Genomic DNA, 18,769 nt, shown 5'->3' on the forward strand with positions numbered 1-18,769 from the left:
TCTCCTCTCTCCAGCCCGGGACACTCTTTACCCCAGAATACCAGCTCTCCTCTCTCCAGCCCGGGACACTCTTTACCCCAGAATACCAGCTCTCCCCTCTCCATCCCGGGACACTCTTTACCCCAGAATACCAGCTCTCCTCTCTCCAGCCGGGACACTCTTACCCCAGAATACCAGCTCTCCTCTCTCCAGCCCGGACACTCCTCACCCCAGAATACCAGCTCTCCTCTCTCCAGCCCGGGACACTCCTCACCCCAGAATACCAGCTCTCCTCTCTCCAGCCCGGGACACTCTTTACCCCAGAATACCAGCTCTCCTCTCTCCAGCCCGGGACACTCTTTACCCCAGAATACCAGCTCTCCTCTCTCCAGCCCGGGTGTGTGGGAGGACAGGCACTGAACCCAAATGCAGTGCTGCTACCAACAAATGTAGCGGAGATCAGGTTAACCCGGTCCTGACCTGGAACCTCCCTGTCCAGCCTGGCTCAGCTCCCCGCTGGTGGGATAACTCTCCAATAAACCAGCAGCATCATTTTAAGGTAATTGGTAAAAGAACCAGGAGGGAGACGTATAGACTTTTTTAACGCAGTAAGTTGTTACGAATGTCAGTTGGTAGCACTCTCGCTTCGGAGGTTGGAAAGCACAGCTGAAAGGGCGGCGGAAGCAGATTCAACAGTAACTTTCAAAGGAAATTGGACAAATACTCGAAGGGAAAATCAGCAGGGGCACTAGGGGGAAAGAGCGGGGGAGTGGGACTAATTGACGCTCTTCCAAAGAGCCGGCGCAGGCACGTAGGGCCGAACGGCCTCCTTCTGTGCTGCAAGATTCTATGAAACTGAAAATAATTTGTGGGGCGGGAGGAAAGCTTCAGGTTCGAAATGACTCCTGTATCAGAATCGCTGTGACTTTACTCGGCCCTAGTGTCTGGTTTTCATTTCAGTTGGCCGAGGAGGCGGGTGGCGGTGGAACAAATGTGTCCCGGTTTGGCCGGGAGGGCAGCTGAAACCTATAGTGCTGGTGAGAGAATGCCTAGACGGCCTCTCGCTCCCTGAACCGCTGGGAGCCCACGTCCCGACAGACTGCGGCGCTGCGCGGTCTGGCTTCGCAGGAGCAGGGGACGTGCCTCATTGGGTTTAAAAAAAATTTTTTTAAAAGAGTGCCCACTACAAGCAGCAATACGGTACCTAGTTTCAGGCTGCTGAACGGCAGCGTGAATTGTCCGATGAAATCATTCCTGGAGGACAAGTCGTAGTCCTGGACCACAAATCGAACGAGTGTCAGTTCAGGAACAGTCACGTTGAACTGGAAGTGCGCATTCCACATGGGGTTAAACCCTGCAATGATACAAAGAAAAAAAAATAATAATCGTGAAATGGTTTAGTCCACGCCCATGTCGCGGTGGTGTTATTGAGAGAAACAAAGGTTCAAATCCCACCACCAGCAGTTTGAGAATTGGAACTCAGTCTGAAATTAGATAAATCTGTAAATACAAAAAAACGGTGGTCAGTAACAGTGAGCGTGAAAGCTGTCAGATTATCTTTAAAAGCACAACTGGTTCACTAATGTCCTTTAGGGAAGGAAACCTGCCGTCCTTACCCGGTCTGGGCCTTTAGGTGACTCCAGTCGCACACCAACCTGGCCTCGGATCCACTCAGTCATATAGGGCAACGAGGGATGGGCAATATATACCGGCCTTGCCGGCGAGCCGACATCCCAAAAATGAATTAAGTCTCCAGCAACACTAACTACTCAATCGGTAACCCTTTAGGGCCTTGCTTTGAAGACACGTGCACACGCACCTCACCGTACAGTGCTGTATATAAAGGGTGTGTCTAGCCCCGTACAGTGCTGTATATAAAGGGTGTGTCTAGCCCCATACAGTGTTGTATATAAAGGGTGTGTCTAGCCCCGTACAGTGCTGTATATAAAGGGTGTGTCTAGCCCCGTACAGTGCTGTATATAAAGGGTGTGTCTAGCCCCGTACAGTGCTGTATATAAAGAGTGTGTCTAGTCCCGTACAGCGCTGTATATAAAGGGTGTGTCTAGCCCCGTACAGTGCTGTATAAAAAGGGTGTGTCTAGCCCCGTACAGTGTTGTATATAAAGGGTGTGTCTAGCCCTGTACAGTGCTGTATATAAAGGGTGTGTCTAGCCCCGTACAGTGCTGTATATAAAGGGTGTGTCTAGCCCCGTACAGTGCTGTATATAAAGGGTGTGTCTAGCCCCGTACAGTGCTGTATATAAAGGGTGTGTCTAGCCCCGTACAGTGCTGTATATAAAGGGTGTGTCTAGCCCCGTACAGTGTTGTATATAAAGGGTGTGTCTAGCCCCGTACAGTGCTGTACATAAAGGGTGTGTCTAGCCCCGTACAGTGCTGTATATAAAGGATGTGTCTAGCTCCGTACAGTGCTGTATATAAAGGGTGTGTCTAGCCCCGTACAGTGTTGTATATAAAGGATGTGTCCAGCTCCGTACAGTGCTGTATATAAAGGATGTGTCTAGCTCCGTACAGTGCTGTATATAAAGGGTGTGTCTAGCCCCGTACAGTGCTGTATATAAAGGGTGTGTCTAGCCCCGTACAGTGCTGTATATAAAGGGTGTGTCTAGCTCCGTACAGTGTTGTATATAAAGGGTGTGTCTAGCTCCGTACAGTGCTGTATATAAAGGGTGTGTCTAGCCCCGTACAGTGCTGTATATAAAGGGTGTGTCTAGCCCCGTACAGTGTTGTATATAAAGGGTGTGTCTAGCTCCGTACAGTGCTGTATATAAAGGGTGTGTCTAGCCCTGTACAGTGCTGTATATAAAGGGTGTGTCTAGCCCCGTACAGTGCTGTATATAAAGGGTGTGTCTAGCCCCGTACAGTGCTGTATATAAAGGGTGTGTCTAGCCCCGTACAGTGCTGTATATAAAGGGTGTGTCTAGCCCCGTACAGTGCTGTATATAAAGGGTGTGTCTAGCCCCGTACAGTGCTGTATATAAAGGGTGTGTCTAGCTCCGTACAGTGCTGTTTAGAAAGGGTGTGTCTAGCCCCGTACAGTGCTGTATATAAAGGGTGTGTCTAGCCCCGTACAGTGCTGTATATAAAGGGTGTGTCTAGCCCCGTACAGTGCTGTATATAAAGGGTGTGTCTAGCTCCGTACAGTGCTGTATATAAAGGGTGTGTCTAGCCCTGACCGTACAGTGCTGTATATAAAGGGTGTGTCTAGCCCCGTACAGTGCTGTATATAAAGGGTGTGTCTAGCCCCGTACAGTGTTGTATATAAAGGGTGTGTCTAGCCCCGTACAGTGCTGTATATAAAGGGTGTGTCTAGCTCCGTACAGTGTTGTATATAAAGGGTGTGTCTAGCCCCGTACAGTGCTGTATATAAAGGGTGTGTCTAGCCCCGTACAGTGCTGTATATAAAGGGTGTGTCTAGCCCCGTACAGTGCTGTATATAAAGGGTGTGTCTAGCCCCGTACAGTGCTGTATATAAAGGGTGTGTCTAGCCCTGTACAGTGCTGTATATAAAGGGTGTGTCTAGCCCCGTACAGTGCTGTATATAAAGGGTGTGTCTAGCCCCGTACAGTGCTGTATATAAAGGGTGTGTCTAGCCCCGTACAGTGCTGTATATAAAGGGTGTGTCTAGCCCTGTACAGTGCTGTATATAAAGGGTGTGTCTAGCCCCGTACAGTGTTGTATATAAAGGGTGTGTCTAGCTCCGTACAGTGCTGTATATAACGGGTGTGTCTAGCCACTTACAGTGTTGTATATAAAGGGTGTGTCTAGTCCCGTACAGCGCTGTATATAAAGGGTGTGTCTAGCCCTGTACAGTGCTGCATATAAAGGGTGTGTCTAGCCCCGTACAGTGTTGTATATAAAGGGTGTGTCTAGCCCCGTACAGTGTTGTATATAAAGGGTGTGTCTAGCCCCGTACAGTGCTGTATATAAAGGGTGTGTCTAGCCCCATACAGTGCTGTATATAAAGGGTGTGTCTAGCCCCGTACAGTGCTGTATATAAAGGGTGTGTCTAGCCCCGTACAGTGCTGTATATAAAGGGTGTGTCTAGCCCCGTACAGTGCTGTTTATAAAGGGTGTGTCTAGCCCCGTACAGTGCTGTATATAAAGGGTGTGTCTAGCCCTGACCGTACAGTGCTGTATATAAAGGGTGTGTCTAGCCCCGTACAGTGCTGTATATAAAGGGTGTGTCTAGCTCCGTACAGTGCTGTATATAAAGGATCTGTCTAGCCCCGTACAGTGCTGTATATAAAGGGTGTGTCTAGCCCCGTACAGTGCTGTATATAAAGGGTGTGTCTAGCCCCGTACAGTGCTGTATATAAAGGGTGTGTCTAGCTCCGTACAGTGCTGTATATAAAGGGTGTGTCTAGCCCCGTACAGTGCTGTATATAAAGGGTGTGTCTAGCCCCGTAGAGTGCTGTATATAAAGGGTGTGTCTAGCCCCGTACAGTGCTGTATATAAAAGGTGTGTCTAGCCCCGTACAGTGCTGTATATAAAGGGTGTGTCTAGCCCCGTAGAGTGCTGTATATAAAGGGTGTGTCTAGCCCCGTACAGTGTTGTATATAAAGGGTGTGTCTAGCTCCGTACAGTGCTGTATATAAAGGGTGTGTCTAGCCCCATACAGTGCTGTATATAAAGGGTGTGTCTAGCCCCATACAGTGCTGTATATAAAGGGTGTGTCTCGCCCCGTACAGTGCTGTATATAAAGGGTGTGTCTAGCTCCGTACAGTGCTGTATATAAAGGATGTGTCTAGCCCCGTACAGTGTTGTATATAAAGGGTGTGTCTAGCTCCGTACAGTGCTGTATATAAAGGGTGTGTCTAGCCCCGTACAGTGCTGTATATAAAGGGTGTGTCTAGCCCCGTACAGTGCTGTATATAAAGGGTGTGTCTAGCCCTGACCGTACAGTGCTGTATATAAAGGGTGTGTCTAGCCCCGTACAGTACTGTATATAAAAGGTGTGTCTAGCCCCGTACAGTGCTGTATATAAAGGGTGTGTCTAGCCCCGTAGAGTGCTGTATATAAAGGGTGTGTCTAGCCCCGTACAGTGCTGTATATAAAGGGTGGGTCTAGCCCCGTACAGCGCTGTATATAAAGGGTGTGTCTAGCCCCGTACAGTGCTGTATATAAAGGGTGTGTCTAGCTCCGTACAGTGCTGTATATAAAGGGTGTGTCTAGCCCCGTACAGTGCTGTATATAAAGGGTGTGTCTAGCCCCGTACAGTGCTGTATATAAAGGGTGTGTCTAGCCCCGTACAGTGCTGTATATAAAGGGTGTGTCTAGCTCCGTACAGTGCTGTATATAAAGGGTGTGTCTAGCTCCGTACAGTGCTGTATATAAAGGGTGTTTCTAGCCCCGTACAGTGCTGTATATAAAGGGTGTGTCTAGCCCCGTACGGTGCTGTATATAAAGGGTGTGTCTAGCCCCGTACAGTGCTGTATATAAAGGGTGTGTCTAGCCCCGTACAGTGCTGTATATAAAGGGTGTGTCTAGCCCCGTACAGTGCTGTATATAAAGGGTGTGTCTAGCCCTGTACAGTGCTGTATATAAAGGGTGTGTCTAGCCCCGTACAGTGCTGTTTTTAAGGGTGTGTCTAGCCCTGTACAGTGCTGTATATAAAGGATGTGTCTAGCCCCGTACAGTGTTGTATATAAAGGGTGTGTCTAGCCCCGTACAGTGCTGTATATAAAGGGTGTGTCTAGCCCCGTACAGTGCTGTATATAAAGGGTGTGTCTAGCCCCGTACAGTGCTGTATATAAAGGGTGTGTCTAGCCCCGTACAGTGCTGTATATAAAGGGTGTGTCTAGCCCCGTACAGTGCTGTATATAAAGGGTGTGTCTAGCCCCGTACAGTGCTGTATATAACGGGTGTGTCTAGCCACTTACAGTGTTGTATATAAAGGGTGTGTCTAGTCCCGTACAGCGCTGTATATAAAGGATGTGTCTAGCCCCGTACAGTGCTGTATATAAAGGGTGTGTCTAGCCCCGTACAGTGCTGTATATAAAGGATGTGTCTAGCCCCGTACAGTGTTGTATATAAAGGGTGTGTCTAGCCCCGTACAGTGCTGTATATAAAGGGTGTGTCTAGCCCCGTACAGTGCTGTATATAAAGGGTGTGTCTAGCCCCGTACAGTGCTGTATATAAAGGGTGTGTCTAGCCCCGTACAGTGCTGTATATAAAGGGTGTGTCTAGCCCCGTACAGTGCTGTATATAAAGGGTGTGTCTAGCCCCGTACAGTGCTGTATATAAAGGGTGTGTCTAGCCCCGTACAGTGCTGTATATAAAGGGTGTGTCTAGCTCCGTACAGTGTTGTATATAAAGGGTGTGTCTCGCCCCATACAGTGCTGTATATAAAGGGTGTGTCTAGCCCCGTACAGTGCTGTATATAAAGGGTGTGTCTAGCCCCGTACAGTGCTGTATATAAAGGGTGTGTCTAGCTCCGTACAGTGCTGTATATAAAGGGTGTGTCTAGCTCCGTACAGTGCTGTATATAAAGGGTGTGTCTAGTCCCGTACAGCGCTGTATATAAAGGGTGTGTCTAGCCCCGTACAGTGCTGTATATAAAGGGTGTGTCTAGCCCCGTACAGTGCTGTATATAAAGGATCTGTCTAGCCCCGTACAGTGCTGTATATAAAGGGTGCGTCTAGCCCCGTACAGTGCTGTATATAAAGGGTGTGTCTAGCCCCGTACAGTGCTGTATATAAAGGGTGTGTCTAGCCCCGTACAGTGCTGTATATAAAGGGTGTGTTGTAGTGTATGTAATCTGTACCACCTTAAGAGGATACCTTAAGGTGATGGACTACTTTTTGATGGCTCCTGTACATTGTAGTACCGGTGGTGACCACACCGGTATATAAACCCTGTGGAGGAAAGTGTATTCCAGTTCAGCCCTGACCCTCAAGTACTAAAGACCTGTATAATTATTTCTGTAGTCTGTGTCCAGTTATTCAGCATAACTACATTTGGAAACACAGACTCAACAGTGGCGACGAGTCTGATCTTACCTAGCGGCAGTTGCATCAAAGGAAGCTTCGCCTCTGAAACGGGCGTCGATCAAGGACATCCACCCTCAACATCCTGCTGGGCACTGCATAGCACGGGAGGCAATCGGGAACCCGGGTTGGTTTCTGGCCACGAAGTCAAACATCAGTGAACATCCCTTCGACGACAGCGGCGGGTAAGCCCGATCGAGCGGCACGGGGGGGAAGTCGGCCGAGTTGTCAGTAAGAGAAGGGGAGGGAAACGACGAAAAGGGCGGAGAACACGACCGCAGCCGGTGTCAGGGGCCGGACTGCAATCGGGGCAGAGACGCGCAGCAGCCAGAAAAGCGTTTATGTCCACAAGGACCGCGGGAGCGGCGGGGAAGAAGAGCAGCAGTGTAGGGGAAAATAAAGGACCGCTGGGAGGCGAGAACGGCAACAGCGCGGTAATCGCCATTTTGAGTCGGTGGGGGAAGAAGACAAGCGCGGGAAAAGCCGCCAAGCGCGGGAAGCCGCCATTTTGAAAAAAATAAAATAAAATAATAATCATATCCGAAGGAAAGGAAACTCAACAAGGATGCCAAAAACGGGTAACATCACTGCTTTTGATAGCGATGTGGAAGATTGGGCCACTTATGTGGAACGCGTCGAAGTTTACTGTACAACGAATGAGGTACCGGAGGATAAGAAAGCACTAACCCTATTAAACTCGATGGGTGCGAAGACGTACGGGTTATTAAGGAACCTTGTAACACCAGATAAACCGGTAGGAAAGAGTTTCGCGGATATTGTTACTATCCTGCAAGAGCATTTAAACCCCACGCCGCTGCTGATAGCGGAATGATTTAAATTCTACAAAAGAATTCAACTTAAAGAGGAAAGCAATGCTGAATTCTTAATCGAACTGCGCAAGTTATCAAAGTACTGTCAGTTCGGTACAGGACTAGCAGACGCACTGAGAGATAAGTTTGTGTGGGAGGCACGGTGGCATAGTGGTTAGCACTGTTGCCTCACAGCGCCAGGGACCCGGGTTCAAATCTGGCCTCGGGCGACTGTCTGTGTGGAGTTTGTACATTCTCCCTGTGTCTGCGTGGGTTTCCTCCGGGTGCTCCGGTTTCCTCCCACAGTCCAAAGATGTGCAGGTTAGGTTGATTTGGCTATGATAAATTGACCCTTAGTGTTAGGGGATTAAATACGTGGGGTTACAGGGGTAGGGTGGGATATGTGTCAGTGCAGGCTCGATGGGCTGAAATGGCCTCTATCTGCACTGTAGATTCTGTGATTCTGTGTGTGGGCTCCTAAGGGAAGGAACCCAGAAGCGACTGCTAGAGGAAAAGGATCTTACGCTGGACAAAGCTTTCAGCATTGCAGCATCGCACGAGGCAGCAGCACGAGGCGCTGCAGAGATACAGCAAAGGCCATTGGAATTCAGCACCAATGAAATGGCATTGGGCGCAGTAAAGTGCTATCGTTGCGGAAGGACAACGCATGACCAGAACCAGTGCTGGTTCAAAGATAAAGAATGCAGGCAATGTGGCAAACTTGGTCACATAGCGAGAGTATGCCGGTCAGGAAAGAAGACCAGCAGCAAAAAGTCGCCGCAGGAGAAGTACAAAAAAGTACACAAGGTGACAGAGAACAGTTCGGATGAACAGAAGATGGATTCAGACTCCAGCAGTAAGGAACTGGGTTGTCTAAAAATACATAATGTGGGTAACACAGCAGACCACCAAACTATCTGGGTCATGCTTCGGATAGCAGGAGTCCAAGTGAAGATGGAATTGGACACTGGATCGGCATTGACGGTCATGAATAAGCAAGATTACAAAAGGTTATTCTCGCACATTCCCCTGAGGGATACAGAGATTGTATTGAAAACATACACGGGGCAAATAGTATACCCCATCGGAAAGATAAAAGTAAATGTGGTCTACAATGGTAAAGGAAGTCAGGAAATGGACTTGTATGTGTTACCTGATGGAGGTCCGCCACTACTGGGATGGGAATGGATCTGGAGAATAAATGTGGACTGGCATTCCATACAAGCACTGACTGTAGATTCCTGTAAAGAGGACGACGTCAAACCTAAACGACTGTCCAAAATATTGGGTGATGCTAAGGAGGTGTTCCAACAGGGACTGGGAACACTGAAAGGAATTACGGCAAACATCAAGGTTGAAGAACATGCAAACCCAAAATTTTTCAAAGCCAGACCGGTACCTTATGCGATACGACCTGCTGTGGAAGCAGAGCTGGAAGGGCTAGAACGTTCAGGAGTACTGTCAAAGGTGGACTGGAGCGAATGGGCCACACCCATTGTTCCTGTCATGAAGCGTTCGTTGAGCAACAAGCCGGGGGAACCTGGGAAGGTTTGCATCTGTGGCGATTTCAAGATCACTGTTAATCCGGTTCTTCACATGGTGCAATATCTGCTTCCGCGGATTGAAGATATCTTCGCTTCGCTGTCTGGCGGGAAACACTTCACCAAGATAGACCTGGCGCAGGCATACCTACAGATGGAAGTTGATGAAGCGTCACGCCAGTATCTCACGATCAACACACATAAGGGCTTATATCGGTATAATAGACTGGTTTTTGGAGTGGCATCGGCTCCAGCGATTTGGCAAAGGGCCATGGAGCAGGTATTGCAGGGAATTCCAGGCACACAATGCTACCTGGACGACATTCTGATTACAGGAGATGATGATAAGGATCACCTCGCGAATTTGGAGCAGGTGCTCACTAGGTTGAAAGAATATGGGCTCAGAGTTAATCGCCAGAAATGTGAGTTCTTTCAAAAGCGAATCTCGTACTGCGGCCACGTCATTGACCAGGAGGGGCTCCATAAGTCACCTGACAAGATCGAAGCTGTTGTGAAAGCTCCCGCTCCGGAAAATGTATCCCAGTTGAGGTCGTTCCTTGGGTTGGTTAACTATTACCACAAGTTTCTTCCAAATTTATCCACGGTGTTACACCCGCTGAACACTCTTTTGCAAATGGGAATACCATGGAAGTGGAGCGATGATTGTAAGCGGGCTTTTCAAAAAAGCAAGGCACTGATCACCTCTAAGGAAGTGTTGGCTCACTTTAACCCAACGCTGCCTATTCGCTTAGCTTGTGATGCTTCTCCATATGGTATCGGGGCAGTGCTCTCACAAAAGTTTCCAAATGGCTTGGAAAGGCCAGTCGCGTTCGTATCCAGATCATTGACCTCCGCAGAGCGCAACTATGCTCAGGTAGATAGGGAGGCTCTCAGCCTCGTGTGGGGAGTTAAGAAATTTAACCATTACCTGCAAGGCCAAAAGTTTATGCTGCTGACAGATCACCAGCCGTTGGTTTCCATTTTTAACCCTAAGAAGGGTGTTCCGGTTATGACGGCACAGAGGCTTCAGAGATGGTCCCTTTTCCTAGGGGCACATCAATATGATATTGAATTCAAAGGTACAAAGCAACATGGTAATGCTGATGGGCTGTCGTGCCTGCCACTACCTACAGCGGAAGAGGCACCGGCAGTTGACCCTGTCGAGATATTTCACTCGACCATCATCGAATGCTTACCAGTCACCAATGCGGGTAGTGAGAGAGAGACCCGAAACGACCCGACACTGTCTCGGGTCTACGATTTGACAGTGAAGGGATGGCCAGCACATGGCGACCCACTGTTACCAGCATTCTCAGCCAGACGAGAACAGCTGTCCGTATGTCAAGGAACATTGATGTATGGAACAAGGGTGATTATTCCTCCTAAATTAAGGGAGAGAGTTCTGAAGGAATTGCATGAAGGTCATCTGGGGGAGTCAAGATGAAAAGCCTTGCTAGGGCTTATGTGTGGTGGCCAGGTATCGACAAACAAATAGAGGATCTGACTAAAAGCTGCTCAGGGTGCCAAAAAGTTCAAAACGCACCTCCAATTGCACCGCTGCATCCGTGGGAATGGCCTTCAACCCCATGGCAACGTGTGCATATCGACTTTGCAGGTCCATTCATGGATTCCATGTTTTTGATAGCAGTAGACGCACATTCTAAATGGCCAGAAGTGATTAAGATGTCGACCACTACCTCTGAAAAGACGATCGCAGTTCTAAGAACCATATTTGCAAGGAATGGGTTGCCGGAACAAATATGTTCAGACAACGGACCACAGTTCGTGTCAGAAGAATTCCAGAAATTCATGAAAAAGAATGGGGTGAAACACTATACATCTGCCCCATATCATCCGGCTACAAATGGGTTGGCCGAGAGATTTGTACAAACGTTCAAAAAGGCGATAAAGGCCATGAGCGAAGACCATATTCCACTACAACACAAGGTGGACAATTTCCTGATGGCATATCGAAACGCCACGCATGCAATGACAAATCAAAGCCCTGCCATAATGTTCTATAACAGGAGGTTGCGGTCCCGGTTGGATTTGTTAAAACCCAATGTGCGTGGGGAAGTCGAAAACAAGCAATTCCAGCACGTAAATAACAAGGCCACTCGGAGTTTCAAAATAGGACAACCAGTGTTGGCCAGGGACTATAGGAATGATAAATGGCAATCCGGAACAATTCGTGCCCAACAAGGACCCTTGATGTACACGGTAGACGTTGGAGAGAACGTAATACGACGTCATGCTGACCAACTTGTGGAATCGAGAACAAGGGTCGACCCCATGTCTACGGCAGAGACACCAGTTGAAGAAGTTATTGAGCCTGTAGCATCTACCTCAGACTCGAACGTACATGATGATGTTCAATCCATAGGAGATCAAATGGATGAGTCACCCCAGCAACGAGAACCAGAGACCCCTGAAAGGCATTATCCGGCCCGGATCAGGAGGCCTCCTCAGAGACTGAATCTTTGAACAGTTTTGTGTGAAAGTTGTATATATGTTATCCATGTAATGTTTAAATTGGGGTGTACACTGTTAAGCTAAAAGGGGAGGAATTGTAGTGTATGTAACCTGTACCACCTGAAGAGGATACCTTAAGGTGATGGACTACTTTTTGATGGCTCCTGTACATTGTAGTACCGGTGGTGACCACACCAGTATATAAACCCTGTGGAGCAAAGTGTATTCCAGTTCAGCCCTGACCCTCAATTACTAAAGACCTGTTTAATTATTTCTGTAGTCTGTGTCCAGTTATTCAGCATAACTACATTTGGAAACACAGACTCAACATGTGTCTAGCCCCGTAGAGTGCTGTATATAAAGGGTGTGTCTAGCTCCGTACAGTGCTGTATATAAAGGGTGTGTCTAGCTCCGTACAGTGCTGTATATAAAGGGTGTGTCTAGCCCCGTACAGTGTTGTATATAAAGGGTGTGTCTAGCCCCGTACAGTGCTGTATATAAAGGATGTGTCTAGCTCCGTACAGTGCTGTATATAAAGGGTGTGTCTAGCCCCGTACAGTGTTGTATATAAAGGGTGTGTCTAGCCCTGACCGTACAGTGCTGTATATAAAGGGTGTGTCTAGCCCCATACAGTGCTGTATATAAAGGGTGTGTCTAGCCCCGTACAGTGCTGTATATAAAGGGTGTGTCTAGCCCCGTACAGTGCTGTATATAAAGGGTGTGTCTAGCCCCGTACAGTGCTGTATATAAAGGGTGTGTCTAGCTCCGTACAGTGCTGCATATAAAGGGTGTGTCTAGCCCCGTACAGTGCTGTATATAAAGGGTGTGTCTAGCTCCGTACAGTGCTGTATATAAAGGATGTGTCTAGCCCCGTACAGTGCTGTATATAAAGGGTGTGTCTAGCACCGTACAGTGCTGTATATAAAGGATGTGTCCAGCCCCGTACAGTGCTGTATATAAAGGGTGTGTCTAGCCCCGTACAGTGCTGTATATAAAGGGTGTGTCTAGCCCCGTACAGTGCTGTATATAAAAGGTGTGTCTAGCTCCGTACAGTGCTGTATATAAAGGATGTGTCTAGCCCCGTACAGTGCTGTATATAAAGGGTGTGTCTAGCCCCGTACAGTGCTGTATATAAAGGATGTGTCTAGCTCCGTACAGTGCTGTATATAAAGGATGTGTCTAACTCCGTACAGTGCTGTATATAAAGGATGTGTCTAGCTCCGTACAGTGCTGTATATAAAGGGTGTGTCTAGCTCCGTACAGTGCTGTATATAAAGGGTGTGTCTAGCTCCGTACAGTGCTGTATATAAAGGGTGTGTCTAGCCCCGTACAGTGTTGTATATAAAGGGTGTGTCTAGCCCCGTACAGTGCTGTATATAAAGGATGTGTCTAGCTCCGTACAGTGCTGTATATAAAGGGTGTGTCTAGCCCCGTACAGTGTTGTATATAAAGGGTGTGTCTAGCCCTGACCGTACAGTGCTGTATATAAAGGGTGTGTCTAGCCCCGTACAGTGCTGTATATAAAGGGTGTGTCTAGCCCCGTACAGTGCTGTATATAAAGGGTGTGTCTAGCTCCGTACAGTGCTGCATATAAAGGGTGTGTCTAGCCCCGTACAGTGCTGTATATAAAGGGTGTGTCTAGCTCCGTACAGTGCTGTATATAAAGGATGTGTCTAGCCCCGTACAGTGCTGTATATAAAGGGTGTGTCTAGCACCGTACAGTGCTGTATATAAAGGATGTGTCTAGCCCCGTACAGTGCTGTATATAAAGGGTGTGTCTAGCCCCGTACAGTGCTGTATATAAAGGGTGTGTCTAGCCCCGTACAGTGCTGTATATAAAGGGTGTGTCTAGCTCCGTACAGTGCTGTATATAAAGGATGTGTCTAGCCCCGTACAGTGCTGTATATAAAGGGTGTGTCTAGCCCCGTACAGTGCTGTATATAAAGGATGTGTCTAGCTCCGTACAGTGCTGTATATAAAGGGTGTGTCTAGCCCCATACAGTGCTGTATATAAAGGGTGTGTCTAGCCCTGACCGTACAGTGTTGTATATAAAGGGTGTGTCTAGCCCCGTACAGTGCTGTATATAAAGGGTGTGTCTAGCCCCGTACAGTGCTGTATATAAAGGGTGTGTCTAGCCCCGTACAGTGCTGTATATAAAGGGTGTGTCTAGTCCCGTACAGTGCTGTATATAAAGGGTGTGTCTAGTCCCGTACAGTGCTGTATATAAAGGGTGTGTCTAGCCCCGTACAGTGCTGTATATAAAGGGTGTGTCTAGCCCCGTACAGTGCTGTATATAAAGGGTGTGTCTAGCCCCGTACAGTGCTGTATATAAAGGGTGTGTCTAGTCCCGTACAGTGCTGTATATAAAGGGTGTGTCTAGCCCCGTACAGTGTTGTATATAAAGGGTGTGTCTAGCTCCGTACAGTGCTGTATATAAAGGGTGTGTCTAGCCCCGTACAGTGCTGTATATAAAAGGTGTGTCTAGCCCCGTACAGTGTTGTATATAAAGGGTGTGTCTAGCTCCGTACAGTGCTGTATATAAAGGGTGTGTCTAGCTCCGTACAGTGCTGTATATAAAGGGTGTGTCTAGCCCCGTACAGTGCTGTATATAAAGGGTGTGTCTAGCCCCGTACAGTGCTGTATATAAAGGGTGTGTCTAGCCCCGTACAGTGCTGTATATAAAGGGTGTGTCTAGCCCCGTACAGTGCTGTATATAAAGGGTGTGTCTAGCCCCGTACAGTGCTGTATATAAAGGGTGTGCCTAGCCCCGTACAGTGCTGTATATAAAGGGTGTGTCTAGCCCCGTACAGTGCTGTATATAAAGGGTGTGTCTAGCCCCGTAGTGTTGTATATAAAGGGTGTGTCTAGCCCCGTACAGTGCTGTATATAAAGGGTGTGTCTAGCCCCGTACAGTGCTGTATATAAAGGGTGTGTCTAGCCCCGTAGTGTTGTATATAAAGGGTGTGTCTAACCCCGTACAGTGCTGTATATAAAGGGTGTGTCTAGCCCCGTACAGTGCTGTATATAAAGGGTGTGTCTAGCTCCGTACAGTGCTGTATATAAAGGATGTGTCTAGCCCCGTACAGTGCTGTATATAAAGGGTGTGTCTAGCCCTGTACAGTGTTGTATATAAAGGATGTGTCTAGCCCCGTACAGTGCTGTATATAAAGGGTGTGTCTAGCCCCGTACAGTGCTGTATATAAAGGGTGTGTCTAGCCCCGTACAGTGCTGTATATAAAGGATGTGTCTAGCCCTGTACAGTGCTGTATATAAAGGGTGTGTCTAGCCCCGTACAGTGCTGTATATAAAGGGTGTGTCTAGCTCCGTACAGTGCTGTATATAAAGGGTGTGTCTAGCCCCGTACAGTGCTGTATATAAAGGATGTGTCTAGCCCCGTACAGTGCTGTATATAAAGGGTGTGTCTAGCCCTGACCGTACAGTGCTGTATATAAAGGGTGTGTCTAGCCCCGTACAGTGCTGTATATAAAGGGTGTGTCTAGCCCCGTACAGTGCTGTATATAAAGGGTGTGTCTAGCCCTGACCGTACAGTGCTGTATATAAAGGGTGTGTCTAGCTCCGTACAGTGCTGTATATAAAGGGTGTGTCTAGCCCCGTACAGTGCTGTATATAAAGGGTGTGTCTAGCCCTGTACAGTGTTGTATATAAAGGGTGTGTCTAGCCCCGTACAGTGCTGTATATAAAGGGTGTGTCTAGCTCCGTACAGTGTTGTATATAAAGGGTGTGTCTAGCCCCGTACAGTGCTGTATATAAAGGGTGTGTCTAGCCCCGTAGAGTGCTGTATATAAAGGGTGTGTCTAGCTCTGTACAGTGCTGTATATAAAGGGTGTGTCTAGCCCCATACAGTGCTGTATATAAAGGGTGTGTCTAGCCCCGTACAGTGCTGTATATAAAGGGTGTGTCTAGCCCCGTACAGTGCTGTATATAAAGGGTGTGTCTAGCCCCGTACAGTGCTGTATATAAAGGGTGTGTCTAGCCCCGTACAGTGCTGTATATAAAGGATGTGTCTAGCCCCGTACAGTGCTGTATATAAAGGGTGTGTCTAGCCCCGTACAGTGCTGTATATAAAGGGTGTGTCTAGCCCTGACCGTGCAGTGCTGTATATAAAGGGTGTGTCTAGCCCCGTACAGTGCTGTATATAAAGGGTGTGTCTAGCCCCGTACAGCGCTGTATATAAAGGGTGTGTCTAGCCCTGACCGTACAGTGCTGTATATAAAGGATGTGTTCTAGCCCTGACCGTAAAATACCACCTATAGCCTTGCTGTAGTTACTCTGACCCCACTCTTACCATTGTTGGAAATATTCTCTGTTACTTTTGTGTCATTGTCGTTGCTGACTCCAAAAACCTCCACCGTCACAAGCGGGTCCACGACCGAGCTGATCTTCAGCTTGTTGCCCTTTGGAAGCTGCTGGGCGGAGATGACCTGAGAGGGAACAAGGAACCGGCGGGTCAGGACCAGTGCGTAGTTGTTTCAACAACTGGGCAACGGATCAGTTGCTTGATGTTGGTCAATGATGTGATGAAAATTCTTCTTAACCCGTTCCAACTAAGGGGAGCGTATTTTCCATACCCATGGGTTTCCCACAGGATCTCTCCCAACACACCTCTCCTCCATCACAGAGAGGTCAGGGATAATAACCGTTACATTCAGTTCATAAAAATAGTCTGGGCACAGTTCTAAAGGGGTAAAACGATGAGGACAGGTTGGATAGACTGGGCTTGTATTCCCTTGAGTATAGAAGATTAAGGGGTGATCTAATTGAGGTGTTGAAGATGTTTGAAGGATTTGATCGGGTAGAGAGAGAGGAACTATTTCCTCTGGTGGGAGAGTCCAGAACAAGGGGGCAGAACCTTAAAATTAGAGCTAGGCCATTCAGGGGTGATTCAGGAAGCACTTCACACAAAGGGTGGTGGAAATCTGGAACTCTCCCCCCAAAAAAGCTGTTGAGGCTGGGGGTCAATTGAAAATGGGATCGATAGACTTTTGTTCGGCAAGGGTATTAAGGGTTATGGAATCAAGGCGGGTAGATGGAGTTAAGGTACAGATCAGCCACGATCTAACTGAATGGTGGAACAGGCTCAAGGGGCTGAATGGCCTCCTCCTGTTGCTAGAGGCCTTAATACTCCAACAGCAACTCAGGAGATGCCGTGGTGCTTGAGATAAGGAAAGTGCTGGGGGAGAGAGTACAGCCTAGTTGGAGCATGAATCAGCTGCCACTTAATGGGAGGCTTACAGACATACCAATGCAAGCCAAAGTTTGTGAGACAAGGTGTCCCATGGAGTCAGAGTACCCTGTGAGGCCAAGCACGTCCTCTGAGGCACAAAAGGAAAATCAAAGGAAGGTCATCCCTGGGGACTGGTTAGTGTAACTCTGGGGGGCCATTGCCAGAGCCTTGGCACCAAGCTTCCATCCAATGCATTCTGCCCCTTTTGCCCTCTTTTCCTGAAGGTGTTGGCTCGTTCGATCACACGGGTCGCGGCCCTCACCTCCCGAATACTGTCCAAGTGGCCACTGTTTATGAGCCCAGAGGTCGGGTCTTGCGAGGCCACTGAACGGTTGGTGACATGGCAACAGATCCTCAACTTGAGTCCGTGCACCTCACTCTCCCCAGAGGTGTCACTCAATAGCCCCCATGAAAGGCAATGCCACTCTCTCCTCTTTAGCCCAGGAATTGAGGCCAACTGTCACTGCGGCAGAACAGCTAACTCAGCATTGACCAGGGGGTGACCTTGGGGGACAGTCCTGGTCTGCACGGTTGAGCACTGCACTGATCGCGAGTGGCTGCCATTATGCACGAAGTCAACTGTCGACCCACCTGTTCCTTTGGCCATCGATGGGGCTTGGTGAGGGAGGGCGGGGAAACAACTCGGTAACTCACGCAGTCACTGGCAACACTTTAGGCCTAATGTATACCTGCTTTCGAGCAGAAGTTCCAATAACTTGGGGCTGGGGTTTCAGATTCAAAACTCCAGGTCGCAGCCAGCGGTATAACTCTGGTCTCTCAGCATTCAGTTGTGCGGTAGAATGCCTGTTTAACGTACTGCGTCATGAGGCAGGGTAACCGTGAATCACTGCTCAACGCTGTTTGCGTGACCACGCTAATGGCTTCAGAATCTCAGAAGAATGTTGGAGATAGCGGCGTGGCAGTATAACTCTGGTCTATGTGGCCACCATGCCCTGTTGCATTAACATGTCCACTGTTGGAGAAATTTCAGTCTCTGACTGGTGAAATTAAAGCCGCTCTCTCTTACCATCACATGGAGCTTTATTTGTTTCCGCCAGTCTCCCTTTGGAACATTATTCGGATCGAAGCTCGTCTTCTCTCTCAGGAACTTCGGCTTCAGATTATAACCAGAGAAACCATTGACGATAAATTTCCCCTGGTTGATGTCCATTTCCTGCCCTGGGGTCTGGAAATTTAGGGCCACTGCAGATGGTATGGTGGGGGGGAAAGAGGGAAGGAGGGGTGTGGAGAGGGAGGGAGAGAGTGCGGGAGAGAGAAAGGGAGAGCGGAGAGAGAGAGGGAGAGGTGAGAGAGAGAGGGGGAGGGAGAGGTGGGAGGGAGAGGAAGAGGGGAGAGAGGGAGAGGTGAGAGAGGGAGAGGTGAGAGAGGGAGAGGTGAGAGAGGGAGAGGGCGAGGTGGGAGAGGTGGGAGCAGGAGAGGTGGGAGAGGGAGAGGTGGGAGGGAGAGGGGGAGAGAGGGAGAGAGGGAGAGGGAGAGGGAGAGGGAGGAGAGGGGGGAGGGAGGAGAGGGAGAGGGAGGGCGGAGAGGGAGAGGGGGGAGAGGGAGAGGGGGAGAGGGAGGAGAGGGAGGGGGGGAGAGGGAGAGGGGGGAGAGGGAGAGGGGGGAGAGGGAGAGGGGGGAGAGCGAGAGGGGGGAGAGCGAGAGGGGGGAGAGCGAGAGGGGGGAGAGCGAGAGGGGGGAGAGGGAGAGGAGGG

At 48.8% G+C, this 18,769-nt stretch overlaps 1 protein-coding gene across 1 annotated transcript; it reads right to left on the reverse strand.

Moving 5' to 3' along the window:
* Positions 1-604: 604 nt before the first annotated feature.
* LOC147124796 (1-phosphatidylinositol 4,5-bisphosphate phosphodiesterase delta-1-like) lies at positions 605-18,274 on the reverse strand. Its single transcript, XM_085984968.1, has 4 exons — positions 18,082-18,274; positions 16,116-16,251; positions 1,184-1,333; positions 605-645 (listed from the first exon to the last, which is right to left on the reverse strand). Exons 1-4 carry the CDS (start codon positions 18,223-18,225, stop codon positions 605-607), a joined length of 471 nt encoding a protein of 156 aa, XP_085841094.1. The 5' UTR covers positions 18,226-18,274.
* Between the last annotated feature and the right edge of the window lie 495 nt (positions 18,275-18,769).

Source organism: Somniosus microcephalus, chromosome 1, assembly GCF_052327205.1.
Source record: "Somniosus microcephalus isolate GS21.2 chromosome 1, FLI_Smic_1.0, whole genome shotgun sequence".
Classification (NCBI taxonomy): Eukaryota; Metazoa; Chordata; class Chondrichthyes; order Squaliformes; family Somniosidae; genus Somniosus; species Somniosus microcephalus.